Genomic DNA, 23,373 nt, shown 5'->3' on the forward strand with positions numbered 1-23,373 from the left:
GGATAGGTTAGATTTTTTATGGCCCAAGCGTGAACAATTGTGCAAAAAAAAATTTACTTCTCTCTCATAACAAAAAACACAACCGAACACCCTACTCTATAATAAGCCCCTCTGCGTCCCTAAGTACTTCCTTCCTCCCTCCATTCCGTCCAACATCCCAGTCCAATTTATGCCCCTTCCTCGTTTGCCTAGCGTATTCCCCTGTATCACAGTCTTCAACATCTCATCGCCAATCAATGCGTTCTAAATCTACCTTTCCTCTGGATTTCTTCCAGCAAACCCCTATCCTCCCTCACACGTTCGTTAAAAAACCATTCTCGTGAAAACTTAGAATATCCAGTTCAGTGAGAATAAACGCATTACCATTCATTCTTCGTTGTTTTCAAGTGTCAAGGGCATTTGTAGAGACATTTAATGACCAATCACGTGAAGACTTAAAACTTATGTTATGTTTTCATCATTATCTATTCTTTGAGACTATTGATCGAACTCTAAAAGAACGTAGTATGTTTCCGAATGAGTCCAGAATAGAAAGATTGGCGCAGACCGAGGGAGAGTTGAACATTTGAGTGAATTCCCTTGGGTTGGACCTCGTCAAAACTTTCAGTTTTCCATGTCCGTGAGGCTCACTTGGATCTAGTCGCGGTTAATTTATGCTAATTTGACTATTTGGAGCGTCATTCGAATTGGAACTTTGGTATTTTAGACTTGGATCGCTAGTGTGCTGAGTTTCTCATAGTCCCAACCTGGTTTTAAGAACGCTGAAGTCAGCTTCCCCCGCTCCCTCCCTCTCCTGGACGAAAATGCTAGTTCCACACTAGTGCTTGTTCATTCATTTCCTTTGTAAGTGGGTCGAGTTGTTCCGATGGCTGTTTACCAAGAGATGCGTTCGTTTCCGGAGACGCCTATTCCCTGGGGCCCTCTTGACTCCTCGCGGAGAAAGGCCCGCCTTAATAACAGCCGCCGCATCTACCTCTCGGGTAGACGAGGTAGTCGCATTGGGCAATTTTCTGGAAAAAATATCATTTGGTTTTATAACAAAATTAGGCGTTAACAAAAAATATCTTAACAATGGAATACCAACGATATTCCATTGTTTTAAAAAAATTATCGCATATCAAAAAAATGTTCCTTTTCATAGGTTTTGGAACATTTTTAAATTTACCTTATTTTTAATATTTCACATAATTATATCATTAAATCAGATTTAAAGTAGCGCAACCATTTTTATTTTCTCTGTGTCCCAAGAAATAGAGATCACTTCGAATTATTGTTTATGAAACATCTTTATTTACAAACATATTAACGAAAGTCATGTTCGGATAGCATTTGCTTCTCATTATAAACAAACAAACAAATGAAGTTGAATATTCGCCTTCTTGCGATGAGGAAAGAAAATCGATTTAATGTTTATGTTGCAGTCACGTATACCGGAAAGAGTCTTAATTATGAGAATGGGGGACTGGTCGCTATCAAAACAGGCAGGGAGTTCAAGTTCAGAAATTAAGGTGGTAACAGTTTTAGTTCCAGCACTCCCCGCAGGTATTTACAGAGGTGAATAAGCGAAGACATCTCAAAGGTTTTTTTCAGGAATAATCTCTTCAGTAAAATTGTAAAAGCTGCCGATGCAAGGAGTTTTCATGTCGATATTCCATAGTCGTGGATCCCTCCGACCGGGGTGCGGGCTTCTACGCTCTTTTGTTTCGCCTCACCCGCAGAGCCAAATCGATCGGATTCAATTATTTTTTGTTCCCTTTGATTTTCTGTGACCCTGTTTCGTGGTCCGTGAGACCCAAGGCGCCTTCGTCCCTACTGTTGTATATCCTGAAGAAATATGGGCACACATTCGTCGCCAGCGTGACTCCATCGAATGTGTCGGCCCTTATCGAATGTCTTAAGTGACATATTTATTTAATTAATTTATTTATTTCACATAATTATTTATTTATTTCATTTGTTTGATTTATTTATTTCACATTAATCTGAAAAGAGCACTTTGACATAATGGTATAACAATAGAAACAATTACAAAAACTCTAGCGGGAGATGGAGATAAAAGTCACCAATGCGGTAATCGAACCCGCGACGTATTGGCTGGCAGGCGATAATATTACCCCGCCGCCACCGGAGTCTGCGTAATCAAAGTATTTGAAGTCGTACATTACGTATTCTGTTTCACAGATGAAGGCGTTTCCTTCACATGAAAGAGGTAACCTTCGTAAGAGACGTATATGGCATTTAAACATTGAAACACAGTTCGCGTTGACTCAGTTTTCGGATTGATGTGATTCATTCCTGTCTTCATTCCTGTCTTCATTCCATTCAATCCGATTCATTCAGCCTTCATTCCTGCCCATTCGTACGACTCTCTTGTGAAAAAAACTCCAAGGCGATTCACGTGAACTGTCAGAATCGTCGTGGTACTTCCTAAATTTATCAGTCCTCGTCAAAATAAGACGTGTTTGAAAAAAAACTCTGTAGAATTGAAAAATTCCTGAATGCCTATGCAGTGCTCTTATATTTATAATTGAAATAATTGTCAGCGTCTGGCTGTAAGCAAAAGAATAACTGCCACTTAAATGCGATTTTAAACTTGGCCTTTGTATGAGGAGATGGGTGTGGAGGTCGTTGAGACATCGGTTTGGGAATTCAGCGAAAGATTTGAGATTGGTGGGGTAAATTGGGCCAAGAGTCGACTATAGATGCTGGGCTGTGACGAGGATATTCAGTACTGTAATAGAAAAAGGAGTGATAGTTTAACTTTGAGGAAGGAATATAATAACACTTGAAAATCATAAAAGGTGTTAAAGCTGTGAGAATCTGAAGAAAGCAGTAGTTATGAGTAGGAGCTATCTATATTTCGCTAGAGTGTGTCAAAATTTCTTTTCGGCGTGTAACAGTTTTCAGTGTCTCCGCTCTCGACTTAATTACCTTTATAATATCGACTGCCTCTAGCACAAATCGATGTATTATTCGTCCGCTAAAATCAGCGCGGAAATGTTTCGGGAAAATTTTGGAAAAAAGAAATTTATTTTGGATGTTGTAATAATCAAAATCCTCAAAATCCTCAAAATTCTTCAAAGTACATCCCTTGGGCGTCAACACACTTTTGCCCCAGAAGCTTTTCCATAACTCGAAGGCTCCCTGGTTGGCGGATTCCGGAATTTCCTTAAGGGTACAAGCGTGCAAGCTTCCTTGACGGCACTTAGGGTTCCATGGTGGTGACTTTTAGGAAGGGAGGATTTCAATTTGATAGGAAAAAGAAATAGTCTTCTGGGGCCTAGTCGGGACTGTAAAGGGGTTGGGGAATCGTCGTAATGTCGTTGCAGAAGGTCTTTGCAAGCAGACAAAATACTCTGCTTTTATGGTCGTTCTTCAAGACCCTCGGGATGGGTTCAGCGCAGATCTTTCGAATCGCCAAATTGTCAGTGATATAATGGTGTGTGCACTGTCATCTTATCAATGCCAATACGATCTGCGATCATGCGCACACTTAACCGTCGATCTGAATTCAGCACTTCACGCACACGTCAGGAAAAAATCGTTTCCGATACTTTTTATAAAAACCCATTGTAACAGTACAAAATCAAACATTTATAAATTTTTAACTACCAATCGCCAAGGAAAAAAATGAACTTTAATTATTTCTAAAAATGAACGGTATGCTAAAAAACCTAAAAGTTTTTTCACTCCGTCATATAACACCATTAGGAAAATTTTATTTTTAAATAATAATGTGCCCTCAGATTTAAAAATATTTATATTTGATGCATGAATTGCCACTCTCAATTACTCTGCACATCTGAATGCACCCTGATAAAAATGTTGGTGAAACCCAAAAAACTGCAACAGATAAGCTACTGCAAACTCTTTCAGCAAACATCTCTTTTTTGCCGAAAGAATATTAATTGATAAAACGTCGTTCATTTATTCTAAGCACTAAAAGGTTCCCAAGATGCCTCTGTTGTAGATTAAAGGCAACTAGGGTTCCTGTTGAGACAAGGGACACAAGGGGTCACTGGTCGCATAAAATACCCTTCAATATGGGCACGCTTTTCAAGGGTGCCCCTATTGAAGGGTATTGCGTGCGAAGTAGTACCGTACCGTAGTACCGTAGCGAAGTGCCCTTGGCGCTATTTTTCCAGAGCAGGCCATATTTCGCGGCTTTTCTCCAGCCCATCCAGTCTCCCGCGCGCTCCAGACCTTTCCCTCTCCAGTGGTCCCCGGCGCGCCCTCCAATCCGAGATGACGCAACTGAATTCGGCCTTCGGTCACCTCCCAAAACAGCCACGTTTCTATGAAGACGTTCCCTTTCCACTCCATTCGTTAGAATTCCATTCCGAGGATTGATTGACTTCATATTTCCATTTACCCAATGCTGCCCTACTCTTCCCCACTTCACCCTAATCCTCATTGATCTAATTTCTCGCGTAATTGTGCATGGCACCAAACCATTTGCCTATTGAACTTCTTCATGGTGATTTCACTTGTACATTGTTTTTTTAAATGATTAGATCAGAGATTCATTAAGAATTGTACAATAGAACATTTCGATACAAAAGACATCTACAGACGATCTTCATCGTGTACAATAGTAGTCTTAATTGAATACTCATTCAATTAAGCTGCTAATCAAGTCAGTTCTGGCTTGCCATCAGGTGCCACATAAACACCAATAAAAAGATAGCCATAAAATATTATAATTATAATAATACATATATTCCGCGTCAAGTTTTGTTCCAAGTTTGTTAAGTAATCACAAAATGGCACCACAAAAATATAGAGGCTATATACAAATAGTTCGAAATAGTTGACTAAGTATTATAATCATTATTTGATAAATCTTTACTAATTTACAACGGAAAATTTCAATACAAAATACACTTACAGACAATCCTAATCATATACGTACAATAGCAGTATAATCTCAATGTACAACAGAATATATCAAAACATTTACATTCCAAAAAACTGCTGGAGATGACGCAACAGTGACTTTTAACGGAGTCATCCGTTAAATGTGCATTACAATGCATAAAATTCAGATTGTAAAAATCATTCACCTTGACCGGGATTGGAACCCGGATCTCTCGATGTCCGGCCGAGTGCCTTAGCTAGTTAAACTACCGAGATTTTGCGGCCTTAATCTTGTTCTTTATAGCCTCACAAAATTTCGAAGTGTAAGAGGACGCCTCGGGAACAGGCTAAAGCACTCGCCGGACATCGAGTGATCCGGGATCAAATCTCATGGCAAGGCCAAGGCAAATGATTTTTACAGTCCGAAATTTTTAAATTGCAAGATATTGACATGTTCCGTTATACAACTCCATTTTGTGTCCCAAAAGGTGTCCACCCACTCCACACGGGTCTTCTCTTCCTTATATTTCTTCAAATCGTCTCTCTCTTCTCTTCTCTTCTGCTTACCGCTCAATTTTTGCAGTCTGTACATTCAACATTCGCCTCCTTAGCCAGGTTCGAAAGCTCCTATGTATTCTCCTATTTTCGACTGCTTTTCCAATGCCGCCCCTCTTCAGTCCATAGAGATCTACACTTACTCGTTTTTAATCGTGCCTCCTTCGATCGCAGTGGTTCGGCCCAACACACATCCCCCCTCCCCCCAACCCGACGGAGTGCCGCGATGAGCGCTCCGGGCGAGGCATTGTTGACAGTCACTCGGGCGCAAGGTCCTTTCATCCTCCTTCCACGCATTTCCCTCCCATTTCGTGGTGATTGCTTACGAGTCCCGCATTGGGCAATTTTCATTTCAGCGCTTATTTGCACCGTCAGTCGATCCGTCTTGCGCGAAACACTGGTCAGGAGGGAGGGGACACAATTCAAACCCGCTTGCATCGCCGGAATTCCTCCCCCATACACTACCCCCACCACCTAACACTCCTCAGTAGAAGACCCGCCGTCTCGATCTGAGCGCGCGTCCCTTCCGTGGGAGACCTTTCGCCGGAGCGCGCGCGCGTCGATCGCCGGAGCGGGACATGGCCCTCGCTGGCCTCCCCTTCGCTGCTCGGTGATAATGGGCGTGAACGGAGCGAACCAACATGGCCGCCGCGCGTGGGAGTGCTTGATCGTCGAGCAGAGATTATGGAGCGTGTCCCTAAACTTAGGGGTCAATTGTCACTGGAGATTAATATGCGTGAGTCAGTCGTTCATTTTTTTTCAACGTGACAATCCCTATATCATCTCCATTTTTTTCTCTTTCTACTTTTTGACCAATCTTCGCACCACTCGCGTCGATGACTAGGTATCTGAATCATTCGAGAGGGGAGGAGGACATGTTCGTTCCAACGATGATGTATTTTCGTCGTGAAAATCTTAACGTTATGTACCCATAGTACCGTGCCTTTCCTTTAAAATAGTGACGGGAAAATGTTATAACTCATGATCACTTTGGTGTCAGAGATAATTTAAAAGTAATTAGGCTGCCGAGGAAGTTGGCGAAAAAGTTACATGTCCAATCTAATGCACGCTGTATCGCTGCTACGTCAAAGTAATCTCACTTACGTGGTTGAATATACGCCCTTGATTTGCCACACATAAACAAGACTATTATTTCTGCAGAGTATGCAGTCGTGGGAACGGCCGTTGCTGAAATGACAATCAGTTGAATAAAGTGCGCTTTTTTTTAAATTTTCGCGTAGCCAACTGTAACGCGCGATGGGCAATTTGTTTGGATTTCCATTCACGATTGAGCAAATACGTTCGTTTTATTTTATTTTTCTTTTGAAGTGTCGATTGCCATGAGTAGACTTTATCCAGATGTTTTCTTTGTGCCTTCGGGAACCGAGGCGTATGATTTTGATATAATTAATCATTTTAGTCGTAATTTTGTGTAATAGTTCCATGATGAATAATTTCAAAATAAAAGTTTGTAAATCCGCACATATAGAATAAACTTAAATGCCACCCAGGTTTCACTGCGGCGCAGCATCATCAGGCGAAGAAGTTTCTGAAGTTTAGCTTCCTCTAATAACCTTATATTACATTCTTTGGGTTGGTTATAATGGTTGTTGATTATTCAAAATAATGGCTAACCCATCGCTAGGAAACGGATTCAGAACGTTAGTGTACGCGGCCAGCGCCACGTAAATTCGACGAAAGATGGCGCCAGTCGTTTGGCTGTGTGTATTTGAGGAGCGAAAGAGAATGAAATTTGGATATCTGCGCTTTAACCACTTCCCCCCCCCCTCCCCCGCGATATGTATTTCAAACCATTTGGCGAGGATCGTACGTCCTTGTGAGTGATTAAGACTTTGCTGTCGCTGCTCGAAAAGAGTCGGAAATAGCGAAGAAAGAAGGCCAAGGCTTAAGGGCACCTTAGCGGAGAAGGGCGAGGAACGACGGTGTCGAGGGTGCATTCCCCAAAAAGATCCCTGCGGATTCTTTTTAGAGAATACACCTCCAACCCCGTCCCTCTTTTCGCCCAGGGTGTTCTATTTATTTACCTTTTTCTTTTCTTCCTTTCCCTCAAGGACCCAAATGGACCATTTTAAAAATGTCTATGCGTTAGATACTATTTTCACTTTTGCACCTAACGAACCACCTGAATTGGGGGCGGTTAAAATTGATCAAGGTACCCTTGTTGGCGCTTATCACGTGCTCAGGTACGATTGATAGCCGTATGCTCAAAAGTTATTTCAGGAGTTGTATTTCTTCTGCAGCGATAAGTTTATTGTGTGTGTGTGTGTCATGGCGGGGAACAGTTAAATCGATGTCCACTCACTATTGACTGGAGCATGAAAAAAATGAATTTTAAAATTATACATGTATGCAATACGAGGCTCGTATTTCCTTCAAATCTAGGATTCCGAATTGCTGAACATTGCTGAACAAGGAATTGTTATAGAAATCCGATTGCATACCTGTAAATAATCACTTCAGACAGGTGGCATAAAAAAATTTAACTTGATCATCACATTTCATAAACGTTGTCCTTCTCTGTGTTAGTTTTCTCCATGAAATACCGTAGCCTGGAGTGCAAAAATTAAAATTTAGAGCATGGAAAATAGGAAATAACTACTGAAGTATAAAAACACACTATCTTTCCACCAATTTTATTAGGCACGGCTAGTTTCATCGCATCAGCGCCACCCTCAAGTACAAGGTTACACTCACAGGTCGGTTAAATTGGTGGAAAAATATATATTGTTTTTTTACTTCAGTAATAATGAGTTTTCACGCAGTTAATCCTGAAAGCATCGAATATAGGAAATAATTACTCCAAGAAACACAGAATTACGAGGGTCATCCGGAAAGTAGTACCCGTTCGTGCCGCATGAAGTGCTGACGACGCGAGTAGCCGCTGGACGAGGTCAGATAGCTTCAGTGGCTTGTCTGCCTTCTCTGAGCCAAGTTGCGTGACGCTAGCATTGCCTGTGTTGTTTCTGTGATTGTTTACAATGTTTAAAAAAATTGAGAACGCCGCCAGTTGTGAAGTGAGGGCAGTGATTAAATTCCTCAATGCAAGAAACGTTCGCCCATGTGATATTCATCGCCAATTAAAGGAGGTGTATGGAGACAATGTAATGGACGAGTCGTCTGTTCGGCGGTGGTGTCGCAACTTCAACATGGGGAGGGGGAACACACACGACGATGAGCGTTCGGAGAGACCGTCTGTCATTACAGACCAACTGGTGAGCTCAGTTGACGAATTCGTGAGGAACGATCGGCGCGTCACAATTGATGACATCTGTGAGCATTTTCCCAATGTTTCTCGAACAATTGTTCATGAAATTGTTAAACACCATCTGCATTATGCAAAAATTTGTGCAAGATGGGTCCCTCGCGTATCTCAATGAGCTGGCGGCGAAGGACTATGCAGCAGGAATACAGAAACTTGTCACACGTTATGACAAATGCCTTAATTTGCTTGGAGATTATGTTGAGAAGTAGTTTAAAGTATCCTCTTTCAAATAAAATTTTTTATGTTTGTTAATATTTACTTTTGTGTCTTTATTTCACGAACGGGTACTACTTTCCGGATGACCCTCGTATCATGAAAATGTTTCATTAAATTTTGGGTAGATCCTCGTAGCAAAAGATGAGATGTATCAAATGTACATGATGTTTGTTTTCCGAAAATTCGAACGGTAATGGTTCAAAGATTGCTGCATCCTATTCCATGTAGATGTTGCTTTTTGCAGATTTTCGAAATTCAGTTGCGCATGTTGAAGTTGGTGTGGTTCCAAACCTAGCTCCTCTAATATTTTGGATACGTTACTAAGTTTATCATAACAACGTTTTACAAATCTAGCTCCTCTACGCTGCACGCGATCCAATTTGGCAATCAATCAAACTTCATAAGGATCCTATATACTTGCAGTATATTCTAAATGAGGCCTAACTAGCGAAAGACAATAGTTCAAGTCGGGTGTTTGGATGTGGTGCACGGGTGTAGGCTCTGTGCGTAGCGTATGCAGGGCTTGGCCTCGAAGCTCGCTACGCACAAGTTTACACCCAAGCTCGAGTGCGGGCATAAATATCAGACGGAGTGAGGAAGATCGCCGCCATAGGGCCGGTCCGAGTGGCAGGGCCCGTTTGCGACAGCATCTGTCCAAGCGAGAGAGGGGAGGTCTCCGTGAATGGAGCGCTCGTCTTCCCCGCGAGTGATCGCGTACCTTCCCGGCGGGAAAAGAAGACGCGGACGGACAGCCCTTCTCTATTTTTGGGTCCCCCACCCCATCGCCATTTCCGCCGCCTCCTCCCCCGATCCGAAGGGGATAGGGGCTAGGAAGGGTTGGGGGCAGGGGAGGTTGCAGGAAAAGGAAGACCTGCCTGCGACTCACCAATGTGGGAATGGGATGATGCGTTGGCTAATACGCTGGTTTCCCTTCCTGAAGGCCAGGGTTCGAATCCTGGAAACGAATAATATTTTTCAGTGGTATCCCGATCCCAACTAGAGATGCTTTGAGGACTTTGAATGAGGACACCGTTTGCACGATGGGACGTTAAACTGCGGACCCCTTATTACCTTAGGTGAAACACATACGAGGAATATGTGAACAAGTTAACAAAAAAGTAGTATTTATTGGAAGGGCAGTGGGTAAAAGTGATGAAAAGTTCAAAGGGAAATGCTATATTCGCTGGTTAGGCCTCATTTAGAATGTAATGCAAATTTACGGGATCTTCACTTCACGGCATGATTGCCGGATTGTATCGCGTGCAGCGTAGAGGAACTGGATTTGTAAAACGTTGTAATGATAAACTTAGTAGCCTATCCAAATTATTAGATCACCTAGACGGGAATCACTCACAGAGAGAAGGTTAAATTTCAGATTCAAGCTCTGCCATAAATTGGGAAGATGTATCTTTAGCAGTGATGTTGAAAATGTATTATTGCCCCCATAATATTACAGTAAGAGAGAATATGCCAATAACATTAGAGAGATTAAGTGTAGAACGGATGGATTAAAGATGTCATTTATTCCACGAACGATAGGGGATCATAATAACATTGTTCGACCGTGGTAGGGTCATGTTCGGGTAAAATTATTCTGGTGTGTATTCACCCCCTGCTACACACCCTGGCGGTGGCTTGCAGACTATTTCCTAATGCCAAATGTGAAATCCACCATCAATCGAAGGACACCACCATGGGACCATTAGTGCCACCAAAGGAGCTTGCATGCGTACCCTCAAGGACCTTCCGGAATCTGCCTACCAGGGAGCTTTAGAGTCGTGGAAAAGCCGCTGGCAAATGTGCGTGGAATCACCCAAGGGATGTACTTTGAAGTATAGTGACACATTATAGCAAAATCTGAAATAAATCTATGCCTCCAAAACTTTTCCCGATAATTTGTACACACACCATGTAGATCGAAATTTGGTCTTTTAGGTACAAAGATGGGCGAAAACTGGATACTTAAGAGATGTGTATACGGAAAATAGTTGAGAAAAAAGATTCAATGGAGAGGAAGACCAGAGACGAAATTTTAAATATGGTGGGCAAAGAGGGGGTTGATGAAGGATAAATGTAATCCAGAATTGGAGGAAGTATTGAGTGATTACGAAATTTAAAATATCGCGAGTGAGTGAATTGTGAGTATGCGGGGAAAGAAAGCAAGAAGGAAGAAGGCTTTTCGGAAGAGAAAAAGGCGACGGGATGGCATCTCGTATGTGGAAGTACGAATAACCGGAGAGAAATAATGTAGAACAGACAAGAGGAAGTCCACGCGATATACATAATAGCCGTTAGGTGCATAAAACTAGCATTAATAGGTAGATAACCTATTAACGAAGTCTCTCGTTAAATTAATATTGAAATATATCACCGAAAACGATAGATGTTTCATTTATTTTTGGCCATAAATGATAATGTGAGTGGGTATGCATCATTTTCCAGTCAGTGGACGAATGAAAGCCACTACGTTCTCCGAAGGGATTACATATTTACTTATCGGAGAACGTTAATTGCTCTTCACATTGAAGTAAATCTAATCCAGTTTTTGTTATATAAAATTTAAAAACAAAGTTTTTACTTTTCACTTGTTTCTTGATATGCGACGCGACTTTCAACGTTTGTGTGACATCATAAAGTAAACTTCCCTCAAATATTCAATGGTTTCATCCGAGATATGCTGGACAATTTCTTGGTGGCCAGAGCTTCCTGGCAAGCAGAAAATACATTCAACTGCAATTATTAATACGGCCGTGACGAAGACCTTGCGAGAGGTCCCCGAAGACGCATTCCAAGGCGCGTACCGTTCATGGCAGAGTCGCTGCAAGAATGTGTATTAGCCCATTGAAAGTACTTTGAAGAATTTTAAGTGTTTGTGCAAATCTGTTCAATTAATTTCTTGATTGACTTAAAAAATGATGGATTGACTTGATTAATTGACTTGAAAAAAATGATTGCATTACTTTTGGAGCGCACTCTGTATTCTATTTGAGAGAGAGTTTCACTCACTGCGGACTTATAACTATGTGACTTATTCCAGCTCCAACAATCAGGGTAACATTCTGGTTGATTGCAGAGGGCAAATTAAATTATCTCTTCAACCAGTAACAGTACCTAAATGTTATTACCCGACCCGTTCCAATGTCATTTTGGCAAAAATATCGCCGGGCGTCCGAGTGACCTCTGCAATTTAATTCTGCGACGCTATCACGACTCCCAGAGCTGCCCGGGTTCAACTCGCATTCCACCTAATATTAATTAAACATTTTAGTTGCAAAAAAATATCAATCCCATTTAGATTATTTAAACACGGTCGCATCATTACAATAAAACTTCTTTCAGTCGGTTTGTATCGTTAACGCGAAAACCATTTTTAATCATATAGCCGTTGGATGGTTTTCGCACGTGAACAAACACGTTAAAAATTAAGTTTTTTACGACCGACGATTAAATTTCAGGGCCAAAAGCCATTGAAATAAACGATAGTAAATTTTGAATGGTTTTAGTCGGATAGATTGTCATAGTTGACCAACGCTGCAGCCATAGTAACACCCTTCGACTCTCTCATATCCGTTCGTGAGGCCCCACGGCAGTGCATCCGTGATCTTGTAAAGCATCCATCCGACCTTGCATTCCTCGCGCGCGATTCTACAAGGCAAGCTGATGTCGACAGGAAATATTTTTTTCGGCTTAGCTGTGCAGTTTGAATCAAAACACGAAAAATGATGGTTCTTGAGACAGCTTTACTTTGCATTCCCATGTAAAGGAATTAATTGCTGACCTCTGCATAGTCCGAGTTAAATGTTTTAAATATATTACTTTTGAATCTAGGCATGTACTTGCCGAATTAATGGCTTCGCATCATCATGACTGGTTTCCGATTTAAAAAATTCACGATGACTGTCTCAAAATTCCGAATCCATTGATTCGAAACGCGTCTACATATTCTATTTTCAAGGTCATGGTCAATTGTACGCAATTCGGATAACACTAGATTTTTATGGAGGAGCCATGGGTAAAAAGTCAACGGTAATTCTTCTAGTTCCTGATCGGATTCCTCATAAAACTACTGTAACTGAACATATTGAAATGAAATGAAATTATTGACTTTGCAATTCCACACACTTTATTGAAAAACACGACCGAAGTTTCGACGTTAAACGTCATCATCAGGTCTGACGATGACGACGTTGAACGTCATCATCAGACCTGATGATGATGTTCACCGTCGAAACCTGGGTCGTGTTTTTCAATAAAGTGTGTAGAATTACAAAGTCAATAATTTCATTTCAATATGTTTTGCAAATTCCATAAAGTCACGCCGGAGATTACAAATTTTACTGTAACTGAAGTCGCGCAGCTTTATGAAATGTTTTGAAGTACTTGTGTTTATTATTGCACTCACAGTCATTTCTTAATCTGTGATTGAGGTTTTCCCATGCCCGATAGAATTCGTCCCCTCTTGCTACCTTCCTCGTTTCATGTTTTCCTTCAGACCTCATCGGAAGAGCCTCTGCTATTCCCTTTCCAATAATTCGGCCCTCTTGACAACCGAAGATATTTTTATGGTTCCGAGGTGTGAAAGTGTTTTTTCTAAGCTATTAATAGTTGCTTTCGAACCCATTATTATTTCCGTCGATTCAAATCAAGCAGTTTTCAGTAGAAGTACCACCCTATATCATGTTTTTCGGAGTTCATAATGGAATTGGTTTGACGCTCGGAACAAGTCCATAAAAATAATGAAAAATGTATGTCGTAATTCCGGACGGTTCGCAGAAACTTTGAGTTCTGCACGGATTGCGGAAAGAGTATTTTATTTCGACCTTTTTGTATTTTGGTCGCTCATGCCCCACCGGAATCCACGTTTTTCCCTACGGTTCGATTTCGTTGAATAACTCTCGCTGGCCACCTGATTACCGATACCAATATTATAATAAAAGAATTGATCACGTGAGCTGCCTCTCAAGTACTCGCCGTAATTTTTTACTTAAACCGTGGTGCATGTTATGGCATGTAATATGTTATGGTACATAGGGTATGTCCCATGTCATGGTACCTGTTATGGCTGCAGAAAATCCAGTCGGTTGATAATTTACGTTTATCCACTTTCTGGGTTTAATGGAAGAAGGGACCATTTGGTCTCAATTTCACCCTAAAAAAGACCTGTACATTTCTATCTATCTGACTCCCAGGAATTGAGTATTTCTTTAGCTGATAATGATTGCGTTGCTGTAAATTACCACGGTATCCAATGGCATTTAATTCTGAAGGCTTTGACTTTTCAACAATTCTTAATTCGGAGGTTTTTAAGTCATTTCTAAGAATTGTTTTGTTTGTACTATCTTTATTATATTGAACGTGAGGAAAGAGGTGGTAATGCACAGTGCTACACATTATTAATGGGAAATATTCATTGTATACTATTTCATGTGCTTCTGTGAGTTTATAGAGACAGAGTCTACTCTTGGTTACATTTATAGACCTTTCTTCTCCTCATAAAATATACCAGTTTTAATTCAGGAAGGATGGAATTAAGGTTTGCATAATTTAGACATAAAAGTAAAGTTTATTTTCTACTTGTTTCAGGAGCAACGAACATTGAAGTCTGGTGAGATAACTCAACGAGAAAGCCAAAACATGGCAGCGACAAGCATGAAACTCCAAACAGATTCATTCAGTGCTGAAAAAGTGAGTAATAATGGAATAAGAATGAAATTCAATAGTTGAGGAACTTGCAGAACTCAATTTTGCATATTTATTTTCCTCCATCAAAAGAGGCACTTAACTAATTAGACCAATTATGTTGGAAAAATTGAATTGTGGTTTAAAAATTATTGCATATTTATTAAAGCATATAAGAAATAAAAATATATTATTGTATAGAAGTAAGAATATATCCTCAGCAAAAAAAGTATTTTCATAATTCCTCTCTACCTTTCAAGTTTAAAATAAAGAAACCTATCCAGTAGGCCATTCAGTTGTGTTTTAGAAACTCCAGATTGCCTACTAAACTCTATCTGGAGAGATGTTGAGATTGTTGCTCTCCAAAGGAAGTCAAAGATGTTTATCCTATCTCACTCCCACCCCTATCTAGTCCACCGCAGCATAAAAAACCATCAGGAAATTTCTCAAAAATAAATCTTGCTGTCTGGTAGAACCAATTTGAATTGTCATCACATTTCAACTGGAAAAATGTATCACTTTTGAACTTCATACTACTTTTATTTTGCTATTTTTGATGGGATTTCAATAGGTGGCATATGATTTGATGCGTCCTACCATACTCTCTATGTTGATATCAATTTTTTTGAATTTTTATGGAACTAACTATTCTTTGTGGGTGGGTATCAACCATCAAAAGATGAATAAATTCTTTTGTACTATTTTTCAACTTGACATGTTTGAAAATACTGTTTCATTAATTCTATTTTTCCTGCAAATCCTGTGGTTTATTTCATGGCATAAACCCATTTTTATTTTCAGAAAGCAATGGCCGCCCAACAGCAGCGCCAGACTGTCACACAGACTGGTATGTTCAACCAAGAGAAACACATGGCAACATCCTCTCAGTCGAACATTACGATAACAGCCAAGAGTATGTGCACCAAGGCCTCCTCTGCCTCCTCATCCTCCCTCATCCAATCATCTCAGGTAAAGGCAATCCCACTCCAACTTCCTTCCTTATGTCACTCATTGTCAATTTATGTAGGCATTTATATGTTATCCCACTCAATTTTTTATCTCTCTCTAGTGAAATTGAGGAGATAAAATAGTTTCATCAAGGGTACACATATGCATTTCAAATTAGTTAGACATGTCTATTACTGAGATTACAAATCATTCTTAAAGAAAAACATTTAACGATTCCTTGATGTACCGGATCAAAATCTGTTGTCTATGAAATTCAATATTTCATTCAACTGAAATAATGTCTTTCACGTTAGTAGAAACTTAAAATTTCATCAATGACAAACATAAAATGTAACTTGACTAATTAATAGCCCCATGTCATTGGTAATAGTATAGGCCTGTAGTTTAATAACCCTCTGACTATTTTAAGTTAGTCCTTATTTTTATTCTTTTATTATTTCAAAAAAGCAACACAACTAATTAGGATTCAAATTAATGCTCTCATGAAAAATCTTTTAACGACATTGCACTTGGGCTATTACAATAGTTTCAGATGAATGATCCCTCAACTTCTCAAAAGTAAGCCTGCCAATGGGACTGAATGGATTTTCAAATGCTGATTTTAATCATGTCAGCAACAAGTTCTTAAGTAGGGTCGATGCTTGCAACAGGACCATTGCCAGTGTAATTTTTGTCCATAAACAATGGTAATTTGTTGGCAATACATGCTTAATGGATTGAGACACTCCAAAGTGGTAATCACATTCTGACCTATTTTTTCTCTCCTTTTTGCCAGTTGAGCCAACAGAAGATGAATGGCAGTGCTGCCATCACATCAAATTCTCCACTGGCCATCACTTCCGGAGAGGAGGAACTCCTGTCACAGTCATTCGAGGACCTAGAGAGGCTGTGTGCCAATTCAAATCCCAAAGATGTGCAGAGTGCCAGCGACAAGTACTCAGAATACCTGAGTGCCCTGATGGAGCACGTCCGGAAACTGACCAATGATGGGGGAGGGGGAGCTGTGCATTCATCAGCCCCGAGGGCTTTGGCCAGGGTCAACGAGATGATGAGGAAGGCGTGGGCTGTTCCTACCTATGGACACGAACTGGGGCATGCCCTGTGCAATGCCCTCAGGGGATGCAATGGTCTCAATCTCCTCATCAAGACATGTGTTGCCGCAGACAACCCCGATCTCCAGTTCTCCTCAGCTTGCTTGCTGGAGCAGTGCTTGACGACAGAGAATCGCTCGTATGTTGTGGAAACTGGCTTGGAGAAGGTCGTTAATGCAGCTTGTGTGTGTACAAAGAACACAAACTCAGCGGAACACTCTCGAGTTGGTACTGGTATCCTGGAACACCTCTTCAAGCACTCGGAAGGAACCTGTTCGGATGTGATTCGCCTAGGTGGCCTGGATGCAGTCCTCTTCGAGTGCAGGAAGAATGACATTGAAACCCTGCGGCACTGTGCCGGTGCCTTAGCAAACCTCTCACTCTATGGTGGTGCAGAGAACCAGGAGGCAATGATCAAGAGGAAGGTTCCCATGTGGCTCTTCCCACTTGCCTTCCACAATGATGACAACATAAAGTATTATGCCTGCCTCGCGATAGCTGTCTTGGTCGCCAACAAGGAGATTGAAGCAGCCGTGCTGAAGTCTGGCACCCTCGACCTTGTGGAACCTTTTGTGACCTCACACAACCCATATGAGTTTGCACGGTCAAACCTGGCCCATGCGCATGGTCAGAGCAAGAGCTGGTTGCAAAGGTTGGCACCAGTGTTGTCCAGCAAAAGGGAAGAGGCCCGAAACCTGGCAGCATTCCACTTCTGTATGGAAGCAGGTATTAAGAAGCGTCAGGGCAATACGGAGGTATTCAGGGAAATAGGGGCAATCGAACCTCTCAAGAAGGTGGCCTCCTGTCCAAATGCTGTGGCATCAAAGTTTGCAGCGCAGGCCCTGAGGCTAATCAATGAGGATGTACCACACAAGCTGAGTCAACAGGTTCCGCTTTGGTCCACAGAAGATGTGCAGGAATGGGTGAAACAGGTTGGTTCTCACCTGCTTTTCTTCAGTTTATTAATAATTTGACTTGGCTCTTTGGAATCCAGAGATCACAGCAAGGAGGAGTAGGAATTGTTTCTTTATCAGTTCATTAAGGATTGTTTCTTTCCCTACGGATAATGCCTGGTGTTGCTCAGCCTCTATCCTCCTCTCCAAGTGTGTCAGAGCACCCATGTAATTTTTAAGTATATACCTACGCATAAATCATGATAGTACTGGCAAAAATTAAATTGTTACTGAAACACAACATCAATAGATTTAGCATATTCTAGTGAGAGCATGTGATGAGGATAAAAATAGTTTTCAATTTATGGCGCTATTAGACTGGCATAGACATGAGTTCCTTAGGTGAAAATGACAAGGGAAATGTTAAGGGAAAATATATTTTCACTCTTATTGATACAGCATGGTAAACCATTTTCACTCACCTAAAAATATGCATTGAGCAATCACATATATACTGAAATGTCTTCAATCAGTAATTTTCTTGAAGCTGCAAGTCTCTTCACAAGTTCTTCACACATATTTAGAAAGTAAATGTAAAACTTTACAGCTCAAATCCTGTGTGAAATGTGAACTGGAGACGATTAAAGCCATCGATGTGTTAAATGTTGAAACTTGTAACTGACACTCAACTTTGAGAACGTTTCCCAGAAATTAGAGGGGATAATCAGTTGTTCATTATTTACTCTTCATTAGCTCTTTAACCCATTAGCTATTGAGTAAAGTTTAACCTTGATTTCTCTCTTCAATAGATTGGCTTTGCTGAGTATGCTCACAACTTTGTGGACTCAAGAGTTGATGGAGATTTGTTGTTGCAGTTAGCAGAAGAGAACCTTCGAGATGATATTGGCATCACTAATGGCATCAGAAGGCGCAGGTAGGTTTCATTTAACCAGTCCATGATTTTTCATTGCAAATATAATTGTATACGTACTCTTAAATGCATCTAGACACAAGTTGACGGTCAAAAACAAGGCATTTTCTCACATTCTCTATTGTGAGAGGTTTTTCTGAATTTTCTCCAGAATGCCTATTTTTTATGATCTATCTGAAATATGTTTTCTCTTTATATTTTCTTATTAGAAAAATTATATTTCATGATTATTTAAAGCAAACATTTTCTCAGTTCAAAATATATTGTTTGAGTAAAGACTTTTTATCATGTACATATATAAAGAAATGAATTTTTAGCAAGAATAACTTTAATTGGAACTTATGTGCATACTAGCTAACCACATTTTAGGCTGCCAGATGAAGCAAAAAAGATCACCAATAGTATTTCATGTTTATTTGCCCCTTCCCTTCTTAAACTGATCATATTATTAACATGATAATTATTAGTTTCCATCACTGTCTAATTGCAAGGCCAAATTCAGTCAACTCTATTAGCAGTCTCTTATTTAAAAATGATGTTCAATTCAGTAATATAATTCATACAGTAAATGATGCATATTATATTATTTTATTATTTAATAATAGCATAGTATTTTTTAAGCACAATATGTATAGAAATTCCTTTTCCTTGTTAGTACTGTACTGTCAAAGCATCCCATTTTCAAAGTAATCCCACAGTACCATATGTAATAATTCTAGTGAGTATGTATCTTTATTTAAAATGTACTTGAATCAATTCATAATGAGTGGAAAAATAATTTGGATCAAAGTAGCTCATGTTGAAGTCACTATGGGTGTAAGTGTATTTGCCTCTCATATTTCTGATATCATTGAATTTAATTTTTGTATATTTTATTACCTTGTACTAATGTATTTTCATTCACAAATATGGAATAGAGAATATTTTTTGAAAGTTTTAAAATTAAAATATGCAGTTCAATTCAAAAAATATATACGTATTCAATTTATATTCCATATTTCATGGAATATAAGATATATCTAATTTTCCTAAATTATACTTAAAAAATCACCCGTGTTTTTTATGTAAAGGTTTGAACTCCATGGGTTAACATTCACAGTTGAATGTTATTTTTCCCCAGGGTGGTCGGTGCTACATATTTTGACTCAATTATATTTAGATCAAGATATTTAGATAAATGCATGTAGAAAATTTTATGTGAATTATGTATAATATATATCATTCAATTGAAGAATGTAATATGTAGAATTGCAGTTAATTAACATTAAATATGCTAACAAACTGATTATAAAAAAACAATATATGCCATTCTTATTTAGTTGAATTATTATCCTGTTATTTGTTTTGTACATATACATTTAACTCTAATTTTAAATTGTTTAAATAATTTTTCAGAATGAAATTTTTCATGTAATTACATTAATGATTGTGCCATCTATTTGCTGTGCCATCCTGAAATGCAAGAACTAAAAGGAATCATAACTTAAGCTGGTGGCGTGTCATACATTTATGTTAAACTTTTCTTATGTGTACCCTACTGAAATAAGGGTGTACCTTATTTGTCATCAAATATGGTACTTATAAATAAGGTTTAGAGCAACATTTAAATAAATACCATAGAGAGTGTATTTATTTGTAACAGTGTTATGAGTGCCAGTTTTACATATTTTTCATTATTAATTTCACATAGTTGTGGATTATTTCTTCTTACTCCTTGATTTTTGATAAAATGATCAATGTAACTTATGTACTGTTTTTTTTATCATGAAATGATTTGACATATTTCTTTTAAATTAAATAGATTTACCAGAGAGCTACAAAACTTGAAGAAAATGGCTGACTATAGTAGTCGAGATACAGGGAATTTGAATACATTCCTTTTAGGAATCGGCCCTGAATTTACAATCTACACCTACTCAATGCTCAATGCTGGTGTTGACAAGGATTCAATTAGGTGAGTACTTATCTATTAGAGGCAAAAATAAGGGCATATAACTCAGGAATTACTAAGCGAATATGTGCTAAATATGATATATAAAACATATCAGTAAAATCATTATAAGCTATTATGCATTGCAAAATCAGCCCAATCGCTCAAAACGAAACAAATATGGTAAGTATATAATTATGTAGCTTGAAAAATTTAATTCCTAAGGTTTGACATATGATATATGTACTATTTCTCAGTTAAAACTTGTTAAAGCATCTTTCTTCAATAAGTCCCAATTGTCTCCATATACCTATTTATAAAGCTGTACATACATCCTTATTGGCTTCATGCCGCTAAATTGTATAAAAATATAATATGCATTAAATTGATAGTTCTTCAATTTATAAATGGTCATGTGGAGGTTGATAGCATAAAATGTTATTTCTATGCCTCTGCAAATCTTATTTTAATGTAATCATAAATGGCATTTTGGTATATTAATATTTTACTGACTTTCAGCATCATATTGAACATATATTAACATTGTTTCTACATTGAAAACACTTTTGAGCTGTTGTGAGCTATTCTATAATGATAATACCTGAAGATAACAATAGAATAGGATTAAAGCATGCCTAAATAATTGTGCACAAACCACCAACTATGTATAAAAATGTTGAGTTAAAATTGTGACAATAGGGATCAGCCCTACATTGCTCCTATCCATGTCCTTTCCATCTGCATAGGTGTATCTAATGATATATCAACTCTACCAAATATGCAGGTACATGGAGGAAACACTTGTGATATTGCAAAATATATCTCTGCTGCTGTTTAATGAAGAAAGAAATTATTATCAGTTGAAATATATTTGCAGACAAATTGTTTATGCCTTGTAATTAATGTGACTGCATTGATAGGTGCCTGCCTAGTCTGCAGTAAATGTTCCTCTACAAAAATAATGATTAACGAATCCACTGGGCTATCGCTTTTTATCTGTAGTGCTACAAAAGAAAATTATTCTCCAACAAAAAATTTTAAATCCAACCAAATAAAATATAAATTCAAATTCAAACACACTATAGAAAACTAAATCATTAACATTGAATCGATTAACCCAATCAATTTTAATTTTGCCATAGTACATAACAACATTAAGTGGATTATTTTGTTGTATTTTGATTATACATGGATTATTTTGTTGGAAATTTCCATCAGAGAGTTCTTTCAGAGTGAACATAACATTGAGAAAAGTTCACTACCAGTATGATCATTTCCATCTCTAAAAAATTAATTTCTATTACCAAGGCATATGAAAATTTATTTGTAATGAAGGTAAACGTTGAATAGATTGGAATGCCTGCCTGTTAAATAAGGAAGACTTGCTAAACTGAGCAGAGTGGGGATTTCAACATTGCCTCTCTCTCTCCAGGTGCTTGTCTGAGGAGCAGCTTGTTAATGAGTGTGGGATCACAAACAGTATCCACCGGATTAGGATCCTTGACTCTATTCGAGGTGAGTAAATGATAAAAAATTAATTACTTAAATATTATCAGAAAATACTTCTCACTCAGAAACATATCTGTCAAAGTTGGAGTGTGGTGCTTCATGAACTTTTGTGGTAGATGTGTTTTTTTGTTGTTTAAATCAAGCAGCATTGGAATTTTCAAATGAAATGTTTTCAACAGGTATGGAGTGTGGATTGGGAAATTTCTCAGAGGAGGATTTAGACAAATCTCTGGACGTATTTGTCAGCTACCGTAGATCAAATGGGTCTCAGCTTGCCAGGTGGGTACATTAAAGTAGTCTAGTCAGTTAAATATTTTTTTCACTTTAATTTTTGATGTATTACATCTTAACATATTCTTGGTAGAGTAAAGAGCATGTTTTTACCAGTGACTTGAATGAAAATACGCAATTTAGTTAATTACTTCTACCTACTTTACATAGTCATAAGTATTTTCTGTTGCTTTATACAGTTAGGTAGTTATTGTGTCTGTGAAGTGCATGGCTAATTGAAGTACTTATTTTATCATTTAAACCAATATTATGATGATTATTCCATTCTATTGTGGAAAATGTACCCTCAGTAACAATATTATCCACTCACATTTTCTTTTTCACTTAGATAATAGCCTGTAAATTTCTATTGGATAATGTTTCCAATAGAAATTTTGGAAGGAATAGATTTTTTCCTTTTACATGTTACATTTTATCACCTATGACCATCTTGGCTAATGATAGTGAAGTTTCTTTAGTCTTGGGATATGTTCATGCCCTAATCAGTATTATGAAATTTTTAAGAATGCATTTGGTGATGGGTAATCCCAAGTAACATAAATAGTTTCATTAATTTCAAAAGCTTTGATATCAGTTCACTTTGCACACACTATCATAATGGAAGTATTTTGGTTCAAATATTTTGAAGAAAGCAAATTTTTATTTTCTTGAAAGAAAAAAATTAGCTAAAATAAAAGTACTCTTACAGAAAATGCAACCCCTTTCTTTGACTTCTTCCATCCCTTTCTTCAAATTTAATCAAATGTAAAATTTGAATTGCCAAAAACCTTATTTTGGAATCAGTTAGTTCTTCCATAATGTTTGATGGCATATCACACCTTTGCAATTCCTTGGAATAGAGCATGAATGTGTAAAAGAGTGGCAGCTATTAATATTAAACATGACCCATCACATTAGTTTGATGTTTGCCACACCATTCTCAAAGATAACAGCAAATATGTCTGTGATTGTCACAGATCCTTGCTCCATGTCCTTGCCCTTCACTACAACAGTAAGTAAAACTTTTTTAAGGTGCCTACCCAATGATGCATGATGGAAGTAAATGCAGCTGTGACCTATTATAACTGTGCTAACTGCTAAAATAATATGTTATCATGTAAGATTTTTGTTCTTTTCTGAATGCCTCATTTATTCTCAGTTAAAAACTATAACCACTGCAGGAGTACATA

General features: G+C 38.5%; 1 protein-coding gene across 1 annotated transcript in view; it reads left to right on the forward strand.

Moving 5' to 3' along the window:
- The window catches only part of Sarm (sterile alpha and armadillo motif), a 371,560-nt gene that overhangs the window by 342,187 nt on the left and 6,000 nt on the right, over window positions 1-23,373 (forward strand). Inside the window, exons 4-10 of the mRNA XM_071590601.1 lie at window positions 14,495-14,596; window positions 15,392-15,559; window positions 16,335-17,582; window positions 18,353-18,477; window positions 20,276-20,428; window positions 21,837-21,919; window positions 22,093-22,192. Coding sequence (XP_071446702.1) covers window positions 14,495-14,596; window positions 15,392-15,559; window positions 16,335-17,582; window positions 18,353-18,477; window positions 20,276-20,428; window positions 21,837-21,919; window positions 22,093-22,192 — 1,979 coding nt within the window. The remainder of the gene's footprint in view (window positions 1-14,494; window positions 14,597-15,391; window positions 15,560-16,334; window positions 17,583-18,352; window positions 18,478-20,275; window positions 20,429-21,836; window positions 21,920-22,092; window positions 22,193-23,373) is intronic.

This window comes from Hetaerina americana, unplaced genomic scaffold, assembly GCF_022747635.1.
Source record: "Hetaerina americana unplaced genomic scaffold, ioHetAmer1.1.p SCAF_4, whole genome shotgun sequence".
In the NCBI taxonomy this organism is placed as follows: Eukaryota; Metazoa; Arthropoda; class Insecta; order Odonata; family Calopterygidae; genus Hetaerina; species Hetaerina americana.